This window comes from Styela clava, chromosome 10, assembly GCF_964204865.1.
Source record: "Styela clava chromosome 10, kaStyClav1.hap1.2, whole genome shotgun sequence".
Lineage (NCBI taxonomy): Eukaryota > Metazoa > Chordata > Ascidiacea > Stolidobranchia > Styelidae > Styela > Styela clava.
This window is the reverse complement of record NC_135259.1, coordinates 19,573,917-19,589,674: the sequence shown is the minus strand read 5'-3', so window position 1 is coordinate 19,589,674 and position 15,758 is coordinate 19,573,917. Positions and strand designations below refer to the sequence as shown.

General features: G+C 37.8%; 1 protein-coding gene across 3 annotated transcripts; it reads right to left on the bottom strand.

The window, feature by feature from the left end:
• Positions 1–1,382: 1,382 nt before the first annotated feature.
• On the bottom strand, positions 1,383–15,742 carry LOC120337623 (uncharacterized). 3 transcript variants are annotated; one of them, XM_039405481.2, is made up of 7 exons: positions 15,550–15,742; positions 5,844–6,018; positions 4,794–5,010; positions 3,940–4,053; positions 3,063–3,243; positions 2,351–2,531; positions 1,383–1,610 (listed from the first exon to the last, which is right to left on the bottom strand). In XM_039405481.2, the coding sequence occupies exons 1-6, from the start codon at positions 15,734–15,736 to the stop codon at positions 2,386–2,388; spliced, it is 1,020 nt and encodes a 339-aa protein (XP_039261415.2). In that variant the 5' UTR covers positions 15,737–15,742; the 3' UTR covers positions 1,383–1,610; positions 2,351–2,385. The 3 variants fall into 3 exon arrangements, with proteins under 3 accessions (XP_039261415.2, XP_077973124.1, XP_039261416.1); XM_078116998.1 differs by lacking the exon at positions 15,550–15,742 and adding an exon at positions 6,375–8,079; XM_039405482.2 differs by lacking the exons at positions 1,383–1,610; positions 2,351–2,531; positions 3,063–3,243; ... (1 more) ...; positions 4,794–5,010; positions 5,844–6,018 and adding exons at positions 6,605–11,103; positions 11,275–11,455; positions 12,276–12,395; positions 13,803–14,025; positions 14,747–14,882.
• Between the last annotated feature and the right edge of the window lie 16 nt (positions 15,743–15,758).

Sequence of the window (15,758 nt, the reverse complement as noted above, 5' to 3'; positions counted from 1 at the left end):
CGGTAGTCCACAAGAATTTCGTTTCATAGTTTCTCATTTTTTGTCCGCGGATTGCGTGGTAATTTGAGAAGTAATGATTTTTATTGTCGTGAGTCAGCACAACTGCAGGGTACATTGAACACAATTAACCAATAAACAAGTCATTTCCAAAATGCCCGCATCGGTCATGAATTGCGCAATTGTAAATTGTACTTATTGAGTTTTAAAGCCGACCTGGGGATTTTTGAAACGGCGATATCTCGCTTAAAAATAATCTCGAGTGCTAAAGAACAAATCATATTTGACAAATACCCAAAATACGATTTCATTTTATTTATAGTTGGCAGTTTATCACGTATTTTATGTTATTTTAGAATAGTAAACCTTTATTTTAGTAATCTCGAATCAAACGTAACGATGAGTACCATTAAATTACTATGACAATACAATTTAAATGCTCGCATCGATCACGGATTGAATATTTTACGCAACAGAAATCTTGTTATCCGCTGATTTTTTTTTTTTTGTCGAGAAGAATGTTCCGCGGAAATTTCCGATTTCAATCTTGACCCCCCCTCCCTCTTAAGAATCCTGGCTGCGCTCCCGCTTATAAATATTTTTTGAATTCCGCCTCTATGCCATATTTCGTGGCTATACTGTTGTCAAATTTTATTAAAGCTGTTATTGCGTCTTTGGACGGTTACAAAATTAGCAAAGTCAGTATTTTGAAAAGTAATCGAATAGCTCGCGGAGCCCCAGGGTTTCTCTCGCGGAGCCCTGGGGCTCCGTACAGAGCACTTTGAGAACCTACGAGTCCTAACCAGCCAGCGGTTACGGTATGTGATCCAACTTCTTGCCGAGGAGTCAAGCAATCATCTCCCATAATATTACCCCACGGGATTCCACCCATGCAGGGTAATCATAGGTTTAATGACAAGCATAATTAGTACAAACGCTTAGCACAATCGTCAAACGCCACTCATATACCTCAACACCTCTTTGAAAACAGATACAAAAGCAGACTGGACTCAAAATAGAAAGACATACACTGGTTTTCATCCCATTTAGCATATATTCAAGTCAACCGCCACTCATATACCTTAAGACCTCTTCAAAAACAGATACAAAAGCAGACTGGACTCAGAATAGAACGACATACACTGGTATTCATCTGGCTTAGCATATTTATATTCAATTGGTCCAAACTTTGGAAATCCACCAAAGTTGTATTTTCTAACTGCCCGATGTCGGGAAGTGTACTAAAGCGGGTTAGCTTGCGCAAAAAGATGAGGGCGGGATTTTTCCCAATCTGGAGTTGATTGTAAACATACCCTGATTTCATGGCCCCAGCTCTCAACAATGCTTCCCCCGCAAAATATACAGATGAAAAACAGACAAAAAATGAAAAAAAAACAATCCTGCTTATTATATATTTTTACAACTCAAAATAGATTTTCAAAATTTCTGAAGAATTGAAGCTGTTTAGACATGATTATTAGCACAAGCTTTGTGTTCGTTCACAACTTTTCTTGGTTGGAGAGACCAGCACTGTCGTTGGTTGGAGCAGAATCCTTGCTTTCTTCTGAGCTGTAGCATTTCTGGCAACACCATTTACTGGGATGGACATCGATCTGAAGAATAAGTACATGCTGGCTTTGTTCACATGTTTGAAATATTTATTGCATCTCTTATATCAGGGCTCTCAAACTTTCAAGCGCAAGACCCCTCACAATATATTAAAATTTTCTGCTACCCCTGTTAATTCGGGTTGTATGTGGGAGCGGAGCTTCTTTGATCTTATGTATTGTCTTATATTGTATCCTGAGATTTACGTTTTGCACTAGTTTTATTAATTGTGTTTGAAATCGGAAGTCTGAAACAGTACAATAGATATTTTGCGACCCCTAAAATTTGTTGCACCCCCAAAACGGGTTACGACCCCCAGTTTGGGAGACCCTATATGACTGTACCTCACGAATCGATTGATTGTACGAATCAGTGTGTTTCAGGTAATATACTCCTATCATACTTAATGTAATATGCCTTATCAGCTTCCCTTTTCCATGGTCAAATATGATAAAGACTTCAAGTGGCCATTAATTGACAAGTAGTACTTTCACCATCATTCAATGAAGTGGGATGATAACAACTGCTAAAATTGGGTTGCTGTTTCATGACCCTGGGTAAAAAAAATTGAACTTGAAAAAAAAAAAATCCTGAACTCTGTCTTTTACCACTCACTCCTTAAATGTAAAGATAACATGCTTTAAGACAGGGTTTTTATTTTTATGCCCCCCTCCCCCCCCCAAAAAAATAAAAATAAAATCTCGTTTTCCAGGAATACACCAAATACAGAATTTCGGTTTCTCACCCCTTAAATGTTTTCCCTTTCCTCTCTTTTGCCTCTCAAGGGAAGAACGCAATAGTGGGGTAAGATGAGAATCTTGCAGTGCGACCCCCATCCCAATCTCCTACACCCGCCAGAACTTTCTTTATCGAATCTGCAATCTCTGCTTCTGATGAATGTCTATGTTGGGTCTCATGAAGTACGTCTAAAATAAAAGTTATTATTATTTAATGAAAATTCATTGTACAAAAATATGCAGGTTTATTAGTTGTGACTTTTGATGATTCCTAGAAATTTTGTTCATTAGTTTCTTCAGTTTTAGTTTTAAACTGAAATAAGAGCCTACGTCCTGATACAAGGTCTGAAGATTGAAGTTAAAAGTATTTACCACTAACGGAAAGATACATAAGCAAGTTTCTGCTCGAGATTGATTGGATCTGTGCCCATCCACATTCGCTCTTCATGATAAAAATATACCATTTAATCCATTCAGAAAAAAAGGTTCGCTTGACGATGTGGCAGGCTGAAGAAATACTTTCGCCTCCACACCTCTTATTACTCCGCATAGCTTCGCAGGTTCAAATCCCGTACAGGATACCTATGTGCGAGATGATTGCTGGCCAACATAGGCCAACATGTCCAAATTGGTGCATCTGAATGATTGGTTTGGTTGAACACTTACTTAGTTGGGGCCATCAAACTAAACTTATTAGAAATGCTTCAACAGAACACTCACCAATAAGAAAATTAAATATTTTATGATCTTTGAAGCTTGTTTTTGTCCTCAATCTTCTATTCCCTAGTCCGCTCCAACTGAACGTTTTTGCAAGACTTTTCTTCATCACAGTTTTAACAAACATTCGAACGGTTGCTCGTAGTTGCGTACAGGATACTCGTTTTGATACTGCAAATATGTTCTGAAAGAGAAGAACTGGACTTATTAGGGCTAAGCTGAGCTGTGGAGTCAAGTTTGTTAAATTTTATTCAAATTGGAAGTTGGAGCCAAAGAAGAAAATTAGACAAAGTTTTGCAGTCAAAATTTGGTTTTGGAAGTTGAAGTATAAATTTTTTTTAATGGCTTAGTGTTTGGAGTTGCATACATGATACTCGTTTCGATACTGGAAAGAGAATGAACTGCAATTATACAGCTGTGGAGTCGAGGTTGTTTGTTTTATTGAATTGGAAGTTGGAGCAAAAAAATAAATTAGACAGTTTTTGGCAGTCAAAATTTGGTGTTGGAAGTTAAAGAATTTATCTTATAGTGGTTCATAGTTGGAGTTGCGTACATGATACTCGTTTCGATACTACAAATGCGTTCTGGAAAAAGAATGCCTTGGAATTAGGCTGTGGAGTTTTATGGAAACAAATTTTCAAACTTCACAAAGTAAGAGCCAAAACAGAGAATGCATCTGAGCTATGCTGTCAAAATTGGGTTTGTTAAAAGCTGAACTTAACCCGAGACTGATAAATATAATTGTCAATCAGGAAGCGTATTTTAAACAGCACAGTATTTGGAGTCGGTGTAAATCTTTCCAGAAACAGCAGTCATGGCTATTTACATTAAGTTGGGATTAGTTCATGAAGCCACAGCATCCATGTATGCAATCGCTCACCTGATTATCCAGCCATTCATCGAGTTCTCCCATAGTGGTAGCAGGAGGCAACACAGTGAGTGATTGACGTTCATGAGGAGGACTTCTTTTGCCTGCATTTGATGATGCATTCTCCTGATGAAAACAACACAAAAATATTTTAAAATCTTCTGTTTTTTTTTCAAAGTTTAGAGTACTCTCGAAGTGTTTGTACCAGGTTAGGATTAGGCCATAATTTTATTCCAATTTTCCGTATTTTAGATTATTACGAGTTCGGGGACTGTCTGTGTTAGCCAAGTGAACACACCTCCTGCCCATAGGTTTCAGTCCATTTATTCAACTTGATGTAAAGTAGGCGAACAAAATTAGTTACCTCCATATTGGTACACACACTTCTGGAGAGCCAAATTTAGTTTTCTGAACCTTAATAAGTTTTTTCTGTTTCCGAAGATACAATAGCCAAATTGTTGACTGGATTGATGCCCCAAAAAATCATTATGAAAATCATTACATGCCTTATCTGAGACAGGCGGTGTCAAACAAGCATAGTTTATGACAGGGGTGAGCGACCTCTAATACAGAAGGGCCAAATACAAATAACTGGATGAAACTGCCACACCTTTGTCCATCGCAGGCCCGAAAATATTGTTATTAATCTCATGACAAGAGCACTAGCGCACACAATTCAAAATTGGCATTTCTCCGTACGCACAATTTTTTCAGTGCTCTTGAAGTATGCGTACTCAGATGTCACATAACCTGAACCCTACCTGGTACACAACCTGAGTTCAGGGTATGCGCCATCTTGGTGCGCATACTTCAGGAGGTCCATTTTGGGCCGCAGGTTGCACACCCCTGTTTTATAGCATACTCACCCCTTCAAGCAGTGGTTTCAATTTATCTTCGATCGTTTTTAATCGAAGCGATAAATTTATGTTTATTATCGACACAGATTCCTCAAGTCTTGCCAAGGTGGCTTTTATTTCAGCGCTGCTCTTCTCATGATCTGAAGTTGTTGTTGACGTTTTCTTTTTCTTGGGGTTCGGTGGAGCTGGAATTGGGGTCAGTGACTCCCGAGGTATATCAGAGTTCCTTGAAATAAAAAAAAGATGCTCAGAGAATTTTGTTCCAAACAGAGGTAAGGAGCCACTATAGCTTGGTATAACTGTAATGTTGACTCAGCGGTGTGGCGCATTGTGCTAAGCGTTAGAAATACGCTCGCCATCACACCTCTGATTAACCTGCGTAGGTCCGCAAGGTCGAATCCCGTGGGGCAGGGGTCTCAAACTCGTGGCCCAATTGCGGCCCGCAGGACGATAGTTTGCGGCCTCCGCCATGGTATGAAAGTTTAATGTTAGTGCGGCCCGCAAGTCACTCAGCTCAGTTAGAATGATTGATGCATTTAATATATGATCAGGACAAGTAGAGCAAAACAAAATATTTTATAATCTATCCCCCGAAAGGAATATGCGGTACGGTAACCTACTGGGTGGTTTATAAAATCGCTGGTCGGTTACAGCTTCCTCCACCATTAAGTCTATGCATCTGAAACAAATAACTGGCTAACTAATCCCATACCCGACATGGACTGGTGACCGGACGAGAGGCCATGGTTCACCATAATATGATTAAGCTGTTATAGCGACTTTCCCCCTATCCCCGGGATAAGTTTGTGAATTCTATTCCTCCTATCTTCTTGTTCGACATTTGCCTGCCCAATTTAACTACCAAAAACCTCGCTTACTTGGTTGGACTATACTTTGCAAAATATAGATTCTTTTCCTTCGGAACACAACACCCTATTTATTTATACACATGTCTTGTGTAAAGCAAAATTATAAATAATTCAAATTACTTCCTCAGAACAAAAAACATAAATATTATCTCAAAAACACTGGGTTTAAAGGTTAGAGTTGAAAGGTTACCTTCTTCCTAGTTCATTGATATAATCCATTGCATATCGAACATCAGATGGTGCAGGCTGCGGGGTAATTGACGTGGGAGGGGGTGGTGGCACTGTTGTACATGTTGGTTTGGGGATTACCCCTCCCCAAGATTGTTGCGTACTGTACGCTCTTCTTGCACAAGTTTCATAATCATCTGAAAAATATTAAAAGGTGAGACTGTCACTAACATTTATACATGATGTTATGAGCTTTCCATATTTTGGTTCCTGACTATCCTTGAGCCCTAAAACGTTTAGTTTCACAAATGTATATTTATATATACTTATATAGCGGGGCAACTATCGCCCAGTACGATTACCGTAGTATGCACTCCTTATACTTATCAGTTGAAGGTCATGATACACCAAACGTTATTGCTAAAGAAACTCTCTCGTTTCCATCATGGAACCCAGTGGGAAAAACTAAAAACCATATGATTATGCCGACTTATCAACTTTCTTCTCTACAAGATAAATATGTAAACCCTATCCTAAACAACAAGTCACTTACCGTCTCCCCCCAAAATATCAATTTCCCAAACCCCCCATTCAGATTTGGGTTTTGTCATTAATTTCACCATTTCTTCAATGCTGCCAGATTGTGGCCATCTACAATGGGCTTCACCAACCAGCCATGATTCATGGACAACAACAATTCGCCCATCAACTTGAAATCTAACACAGATAAAATGTGGCATCCTAGAGTTACAATACCCTATCGAGTCTAGTTTAAAATAAAAATCTGAAGAAAAAACAAAATAATGTTACTTTACAGGTTAAGAGCACGTAATCAAATGTAAAAGCTATTAGGAAAAAGTTAGCTTGAATGTGAAGCAATATAACAAAATCAATGAATAAAAAAATACAATAAATGTACAGAGTTGTTAATAAGTTCTAGAAATTTAGGTTTCCTAATGCAGTGGTTCCCGAACGGTACGCCTCGACGCACTAGACCCTTTTTTCTTCAGGTCTACACATTTACAAATTTTAAAAGGCATAAAGTACACATTGGTGATCACAAAATTAAGTTTTATTCGAAAGCAGCATTTTGTTTGTTTGTGTGAGTGAGCCATGTTTTTTTCTTTCGTAATGATTACACGGATAATTTAGCACCGCACAAACAAACAACTTTGGGAACCGATGTTCTAATGGAATCTTAATTTCTCTTTCAGTGCGTCTGAGCACCTGGTGGAGAATACCACCAAACTGGAACTGCAAGAATGGTGCCCTTTTCAAATGTCAGTGACTTTACTTTTATCAGCACCCGCTTGTACAGAGACTTGCTCTATGCCACCGATTCTTCACCAGTGGGCAATGGCCCACTACTGGGCCACAAGAACAATTTCAGGCCACAAACCATTTAAAAATTACTAGAAAAAATTGCTTTCATTTGAGTGATAATGGTTGAATTTTTTATTGTTGGAGCACTGAATGCTGATACTCTCTTTGCAAGTGTCTTTTTTTGCGAAAGAGTTGTTTGTTTTCTTGTAGTTTTCATTTGCATAAAAACTAATGGGCCAAAGATTTTTAGGCAACAAAAATGCAAAAGTCTTAAAATACACTATAATATAAAAATGGTACTCCTGAAGTATGTGCACCAAGATGTCGCACAACCTGAACCTGGTACACAGCCTGAGTTCAGGTTGTGCGCCATCTCGGTGCGCATACTTCAGGAGGTCCATAAGAATTGTGTGTTAGTGAGCGACAAAAGTTAGTAATCACTCTTGCAATAATACAACATTTTCATATTACACTGATCAATCATTACAAATTCCAGAAAGATAAGTAATTACTGTTTGATTGGAAAAGAACAAGAACATCTTTTTAAATGTGCTACTGATGAGCGATAAAACTTGACATATCTACTCTTACAGAATCTACTCATTACTGTATCCAAAAATCTTAAAAAATTCAATGTACCATGTTTAAGTAAAATCCTACTGATAACGTAAGATAAGACAGATAATGTAACATGATAATTTGAAAAAGAAAATTTGGCAATAAATAAAGATTTCACAAGATAATGTAACAACAGATTAGATTTATTAATATCAACAATCAAAGAGAAATCAGGGCATACCTCCTTTTCAAATTCTTTTCTGTAAAGGTGGAATCTATATAGTTTCCATGTACTTCAAAGATATTGTAGACCCGATGACGGAGAAATTAGTCCCTCACAACTCGTCATTTTGGTATTCCCGAAGTATGTAGATCAAGATGGCGGTCACCGGGACGTAGCATGTGTACCGGGTTAGGCTTAGGCCTTAATTTCAAAAAATCAGAATAAAAGTATGTCCGAACCCTAACCTGGTACACATACTACATTCTGGTGTCCGCCATCTTGGTTCACATACTTCGCAAGTACCCTCCAAGAACTTTAATGTTGGAGCTAAAATAACTCTGATTGACTTGTGACAGAGTCATTGAGTACGTCAGATTTTAGAAAAAAACATGACTATCGAAATCATATAATCCACTACTTCAAATACATTGTAAAAAGTATTTTTAACATAGATTATCAAATATATTGTAATAAAACAAAGTTGAGAATTTCTTCATTGTAGTGCAGGGGCCTCCATAGAGGAAGCACATTGTAGGATGCATAGGTATTTGTCTGTCTGTCTGTTAGATGCGAGCGATATCTAACGAAAGCAAGATTGCATTTGCTCCAGATTTTGCATGTGCATTCATCATATGTCGGACCAGAAGCCTATTGATTTTGGATGAATTATGTCGTATAATTATAAGTATATTATTATAAGTATAGTTATTAATTAATTAGTGATGGGACACAATATGTCACTATGGAATAAGAGCGCTGTTTTGGGGGATCCCCTAACTTTCGAACGACAAGTCTTCGGTCTCTGACTGATATTCTCGTTGCCTAATTTGATGATTTGGCAGCATGTTGTATGTGGACGGCTGATAAATGAGTTTGATCTCATACACGTGAGTTTGTTGCTCAATTTGATGATTTAATAATTAATACAAACATTTCACTCTTACTTGACCTTCAATATATATCCATTCTCATGTATAACAACATTTATAATCTTTGTATCACACAAATTGTTTTTGAAGTTGGAATAAGGGTAGGGTATCAGGAACTCGCCCTGGGCAACAGAATAGTTTGTCTGTTTATCCCTCGAATTATTTTTGTAAAAAGGGGCATTAGTACCAGAAACTCGCCTAGGCAGCAGAAAAATTCACCGTGCCCCTGAGTGCAGGGGAGCCAGAGAGTAATTAAAATGTTTTTGGCGAGGGCTGTAAATCACAAAATTTTACGAGCCACTGAATGCAATAATGTGACAATAGCAAACATGGTAGTCGCTAAAAAGGCAGGAAATGAGTCAAATGAGAACACAAATAAAATGTGTATAGGTGGAGTTAAAACAATATCCTGCAAATTACCCATTGAAACCCTAGGACTTCTAGGTTAAGACACTCCTCTGACGTACGCGGGCAACATTTTGAGCATCTGTAAGTGGAATATAACATACGCCTTTAAAAAAACAAATTTTTTGTTTTTCTAGCGACCGTATAAGACATGATTTAAAACAGGAAAATAAAATTAGTAGTGATATGTGTATGAGAAAGATGCTATCCAAACAAATCGATATATAAGACAACCATCACTGGTGTATCACACCTTCCTTCACACTGAAATGCATTTGTACTTTGGCATGTGAAAGAATGAATTAATGACGGATACGAACAATTCAAAGCACCTTTTGCGGAAAAACTCAAGATTTTAAATTTGAGACTGAAATCAGGATAAAAGGCCTATTCTAGGCTAAATACTCGAAAAAAAAACATTAAAATACAGAAATATGAAAAAATACACTAAAAATATGGAGATAAAAGTGAAAAAACATAATTAATGGTCAAGAAGATTTGATACTCCTGAAGTATGTGAACCAAGATGGCGGACACCGGAACGTAGAATGTGTATAATGTTAGTATAACTATCAGGCCATAATTTTATTCCAATTTTACTTATTTTAGTTCTATTACAAGTTCGGGGACTAGCCATGTGACTCCTGTAGTATTTGTTCCTGAAGTTATAGCCTAACCCTAACCTGGTACACATACTACATTCCTTTGTCCGCCATCTTGGTTCACATACTACAGGACAGGAGTACCCTCAATTGTACACAAATTCATTCAAAAATTTTATTTCTAAATTCTAAAGGAAGAAATGAGCTGCTTACAAAGAATTTGATAAGTCATCCTATAAAGAAATTGATGAGTCATCTCAATTGCAAAAATATGGTGAGTCAATAAGCAAGACAACTTTTTATTGCCATTTCAAGCTGCTATTGGAGTTTAGCAGGTTTTCGAGGGAGTCAAAGTTGTCAGGGAAGTCAAAAATCTGAATTTTCTGGAGTTCGAATCACAGACTTTCAATATTGATAAAAGAAGTCTAAACTTTGCACAAAAATGGACCTCCAGAAGTATGTGCACCAAGATGGCGCACAACCTGAACATAGTATGTGTACCAGGTTAGGGTTCAGGTTGTGCGCCATCTTGGTGCACATACTTCGAAAGCGTCAGCATAATGCGACCTCCATTGAGCCTTTTTGTGCACCCTACTGGGGGGTTGGAACCCCCAGTTTGAAAAACCCTGTCCTAAAATAATCAATACTTGAAAACAGATACATCTAGTAGACCAGTGGTTTTCAAACAGCGGGGCGCGCCACACGAGGGGGGCGTACACAATTTTTGAGGGGGGTGAAGCTAATTAAAAATAAAAATATTTGTTAGATTTGATCTTGCTGGTCATATTTTGAATATTTAAATATCTTTATTGTTTGCTATTCCACCCATGTTTTTCAAACTGTTTTTTTTTTCAATAAAACATACGGTACTTCCGCCTTACTATCAGTGTTAGCTAGTTATTTTTGAGGCTGGAGCGTCACTCCACAAATTCTAAAAGGGGTCGTGACTTGAAAAGTTTGAGAACCACTGGACTAGACTATTGCATGAACCACTGTAGTAAAATGTTCCCATCGACACTTGGGAAAATAGGCAATATTGGCCACTTGTAGCAGGCTATCATTTTTCACAAAACTCCCCCTTTAAGTTTATCAATCAAGGAAAGAAAGCGATTGAAGGGAAGGAAGAGCCGTATCGTTGACTTCTCCGAACGTCCCAATCTCCGACGCCAACAAGAACTTTTTTAATTGCATCAGCTATTTCACTTGATGTTGCATGTCTGTGCGGAGTCTCATGAAGAACATCTGTAAGTTGATGCATAATTAAAATAAAGAATAAAAACTGACAGCAATCAGAGGCTCCCATTCAAAAACAAAGAGTCTCTGAGTGAAATTATTTCTGATTATTTCTATATTTTTCGGTCTCTTCGATAGGAACCGCTGGTCTGAATAGACAACAAACAGACATCAACTTACCGATAAGATAATTGAAGACTTTGTGATCTTTGAAACAAGTTTTTGTTTTTAATCTTCGTATTCCGAGTCCACTCCAACTGAATGTTTTAGCGAGGGTTTTGGTCATTGCCGTTCGAACAAATGTACGTACAGTCGCTCGTAATTGAACACAAGTTACTCTCTTCGCACAAGCATAGATGTCCTGAATAAGAGGATAAAGGCTCAACGGTGTGACGCAACGTGCTAGGCGTTAGGAATACGCTCTCGCCTCTCTACAACACCTCTGATTACCATGCGTGAGTTCGCAGGTTAGAATCCCATACAGGAATAATTATGTACAAGCGGAATGCTGGACTTCTATCCACTATCATCTACCATAGAGTTCAAGCATTTGAAAACAAATAACTGGCAAACTAATCCCATTCCCAACATGGACTGGTGAACGCAGGAGAATATTTAAATTTATAGTACCTAGCTCCACACAAGCTTAGATGTCCTGACTCCTGAATAAGATTTATATTGTAATAACCTGATTCAAACAAAATAAGAAAGCAGGCTCATTCCTTTTTCCAAAATAAAAAAAATTGTTACCCTTGCAACTCAGTGTCTTTTTGGTAAATTATTGGTGCAGTAAAATTTATGTATTTCAAATTTCCTTTAGTGTGGCCCTTTTAAACACTTGCCGTTGTCACTAATGTATTTTGTTGTGCAGCAGGATGTAAAGATACTTCATGAGAAAACAAAATTTTGAAAACAAAAAACTATGCGATATGAAAAAGCCTAAATTTCGAGCATAAAATTCTGAAGAGTTAAAAATTGAGAGTCTGATTTTCGTAATTATGAAAATACAAGATCTGTGAAAAAATGTAAAATTCAGGGAGCTCCCGAAGTATGTGCACCAAGATGGCGCACATTATAAACACAGTATGTGTACCAGGTTGGGGTTCAGGTTGTGCGCCATCTTGGTGTACATACTTCGGGAGCACCAAATTCAGCCTTATTAGAAAATCAAGACCACTAACCTGATTATCCAGCCATTCATTCAATTCTTCTAAGGAGTTGCATGGAGGGAGAACAACATGGGAATGTTTTTCAAACTTAGGACTGTATGATGGACTAGGGCTTCTCTCTGGCAGTGGATCCTGGGAAAACGATTTATACTTGTTAGATATACTTAGAAATGAATTCCAGTTAACACGGAGTGTCCAAAAGCAGGCTAACGGTTTTATTAGAAGCAGAAAGTACTGATAAAACCGGGGACTGAAAATGTCTCAAAAACTGGCAACTATAAAGATTTTGTTACTGTCTATATTGCTCGTTCAGAGTGATGAAGTATGCCTACAATATTCGGCGCTCCAGAAGTGTGTGTACCAATATGGAGGTAACTAATCTTGTTTGCCTACTTTACATCAAGTTGTGTAAATGGACTGAAACCTATGGGCAGGAGGTATATTCACTTGGCTAACACAGAAGTCCCTGAACCTATAGAACAGTGGTTCTTAAACTTTTTCGAGCGCGACCCAAATCTGAGTTTTATGAATACTCGCGACCCAATCCTAAATAACGCAAAATGTGTTTTTAATGTTAGTACAGTTTGACTCAAATACAGACAACTATTTATTAGAAACAGTCCATTGACTCAGTGAGATTGATGAAACTGAAATTTCCTTTTCATTATATCTTCAATACACAGCTCTATTTTACTTAACGCAATACGCAAGTTGTCACGGGTATCGAGGCGATTGCGAGCTTAGTTTTGATAACCGTCAGTGCCAAATATCCTCGCTCGCACAAGTGCCTTGTCGCGAATTGTAGCAGAAAAGGCGTCCGCTGTCCGTCGCAAACACGACATCCTAGCTGGCCTTCGGTATCTCTCGCAATATACAACTTTTTACTCATCAAATGTGCACACACTGCTTCGTTCGCGGTAAATGGTGCCTCGAGATGAAGTCACATTTTCTCTAGATATTGAATAATCTAATGTCGAGAAGCGAGCTTTTTTATTGCGTCGTCTATTACAATTTACATTACCAAAAAGACACCCATTTTTGGTTATTTTAATCCACTAAGACGACATTCCACGCGGTCAACACAACGACAAGCGACGTGCATGGTTACCGATACCATAAAAATAATACACGTGACTGGCATATCAGAATTGTGATGTAACAATGAGCTCAAGACAGTTCTTTCCGTGAATGAAATTTTATATTTCATTATTTGCAAATACCCCAGAGTTTAAAAGCTAAATTGAAACATTGGGAAAGCTGAAAATTCGTCCTTCTCCTCTTAGATTGCCCTTGCATTGACGACCTTGTCGCAACCCATTTTTAAACCTTCCGCGACCCATGTTTGGGTCGCGACCCATACTTTAAGAACCACTGCTATAGAACCTATAGAATAGAACTAAAATAAGGATAATCGGAATAAAATTATGGCCTAACCCTAGCCACACACTACAGAAGTACCGATAAAACACCTACAATAATAAGGACAATAAAGGACTATCCAGCTATGTTCCAGAAAAACTCATTTAAGGTAAATCTTACAATAGTCAAAATAGGTCTCAGTTTGTCTTCAATATCTTTGAGTCTTCCGTTCAAATTTTTATTGATAGTTGAGATCGATTCTTCCAATCGTTTCAATGTTTTTTTGATTTCTGCATCAGATGTAGCTTTCCGTTTCCGTGGATTCGATGTTGAGGTTGTACTTGCCGTCGTTGTTGCTGGCGTCGTCTCTTTCACCATCTCTGTGTGCGGTCGGTAGGCAGCGCTAAAGACAAGTACATTATTGAAATTTGGATCTGTGAGGTTCTTTGTCTGTAAATGCATTCATTCTTTTGCTTTCGTAAATTCAGCGCATAAAATACCTGACAGAAATGCACTAACATGAGAAAAACTAGGTATTTCTACAGAAAAGTAGGTGACCAAAAATGTTGATTATTCGGAAGGATTTTAGGTGGTTTTTCAGATTTTTTGCAAAGTTTTTGGTGGTTTTTCAGAGATCATGGAACATTGAGAAAACACTGGTCTGGTGCTAGCAAAGAATAAGATTATGCTGGCATTAATGATCACTGCTCACTGAAAATCAGGATTGAGAAGGTGCCCCGCAATTGAAAAAAAAGTGTTGATGCGCCCCAGCAGTTTTTAACAAGATAGGTGCCTTGGCTTTGGTTTCAACTGTTTTAAATGGCAGGAACTGAAAAAAAGCGCTCTACCCATTTATAAACTAAGGTTGTAACTAGGATTTATCTTATGAACCAAACGCAAATTATTCAAATTTATGATATTCGATTCGTATGGTAATGTAAACCACACCAGACCAGAAAAGCATTTTGGGTAATTTTAATCAGGAATTTGGCCACGACTCGAGCCAATTTCGCAGTCTCTAAAAAACTTGTGAAACGACCCAGGTAGTAAAAGGTTGAAAAGCACTGCTTTAACCAAACGCACTAGAATGTACGAGTGAAGGAGGCATATTACTTCCACATTACCTGAGATTCTGTGATGACAAGGGAGTGATTGTGGGAGCCAAAGCATCTTTATCAATTGTATAAGTTGGTGCTTTATGATGGGCTCCCCATGATTGTTGGGTGCTGTATGCTCGCCTTGCACAGGTCTCATAGTCATCTGCAACGATAAGCCAATAATTTCACAGCTAAACCCATTAATTAGTTAGCCTGGTATGATAAATACTGGAAAACTAAGATTGAGAAAACATCTTGAAGAAACTAGACATAGTTATGATGCATAAAGGCTGAAACTCTGGTCTTCAATAGGATTGAAGCTACATCTTCAAAAAGACTTAATCAAAAATTTGAAAAGATAACATTATTAAGACAGATGTATAATTCAAGTGCATAAGAAAATAATCCTTATGAAGAACGAAGCTTGATAGAACAAAAGGTAGATATTGAGAAAATTTAATTCAAAGCCTGAACTAAACTTCAAAGTTTTATTATGGGCGAAGCTAGATGAAAATTGAAATATCCATTTGTCAGCTGGCCTAGTCCTGTGTTCAACGCAGCATCCATTTTAAAAACGACATAAAAATAAAGTTCAAAAGTTTTTGGACAAAACCACGAGTGTTAAAATTTTAATAAATTTTTCATTCGAAATTATTACAAAGAAACAAGCTCTATTCAAGCTGGAAGCTAATCATAGTTTCAAGCAATATTCACAAGTGTTTCAAGAAAAATTTTCAGAAGTCCAGAAATTGAAAGCTTTTTGAAGATTTTCCCTTCGAGTTGAAGTCCCCTAACTACAATATTACAATACAAACACAGTACAAACTTACCATCTCCGCCTAGAATATCAATCTCCCAAACACCCCATTCAGATTTTGGCTTCGCTCCAATTTTCACCATTTCTTCAATGTTGCCAGATTGAGGCCATCTACAATGGGATTCACCCACCAGCCAACATTCATTGACAACTACAATTCGCCCATCAACTTGGAATCTAACACAGATATAATGTGGCATCCCTCAATTGATACATTAACTA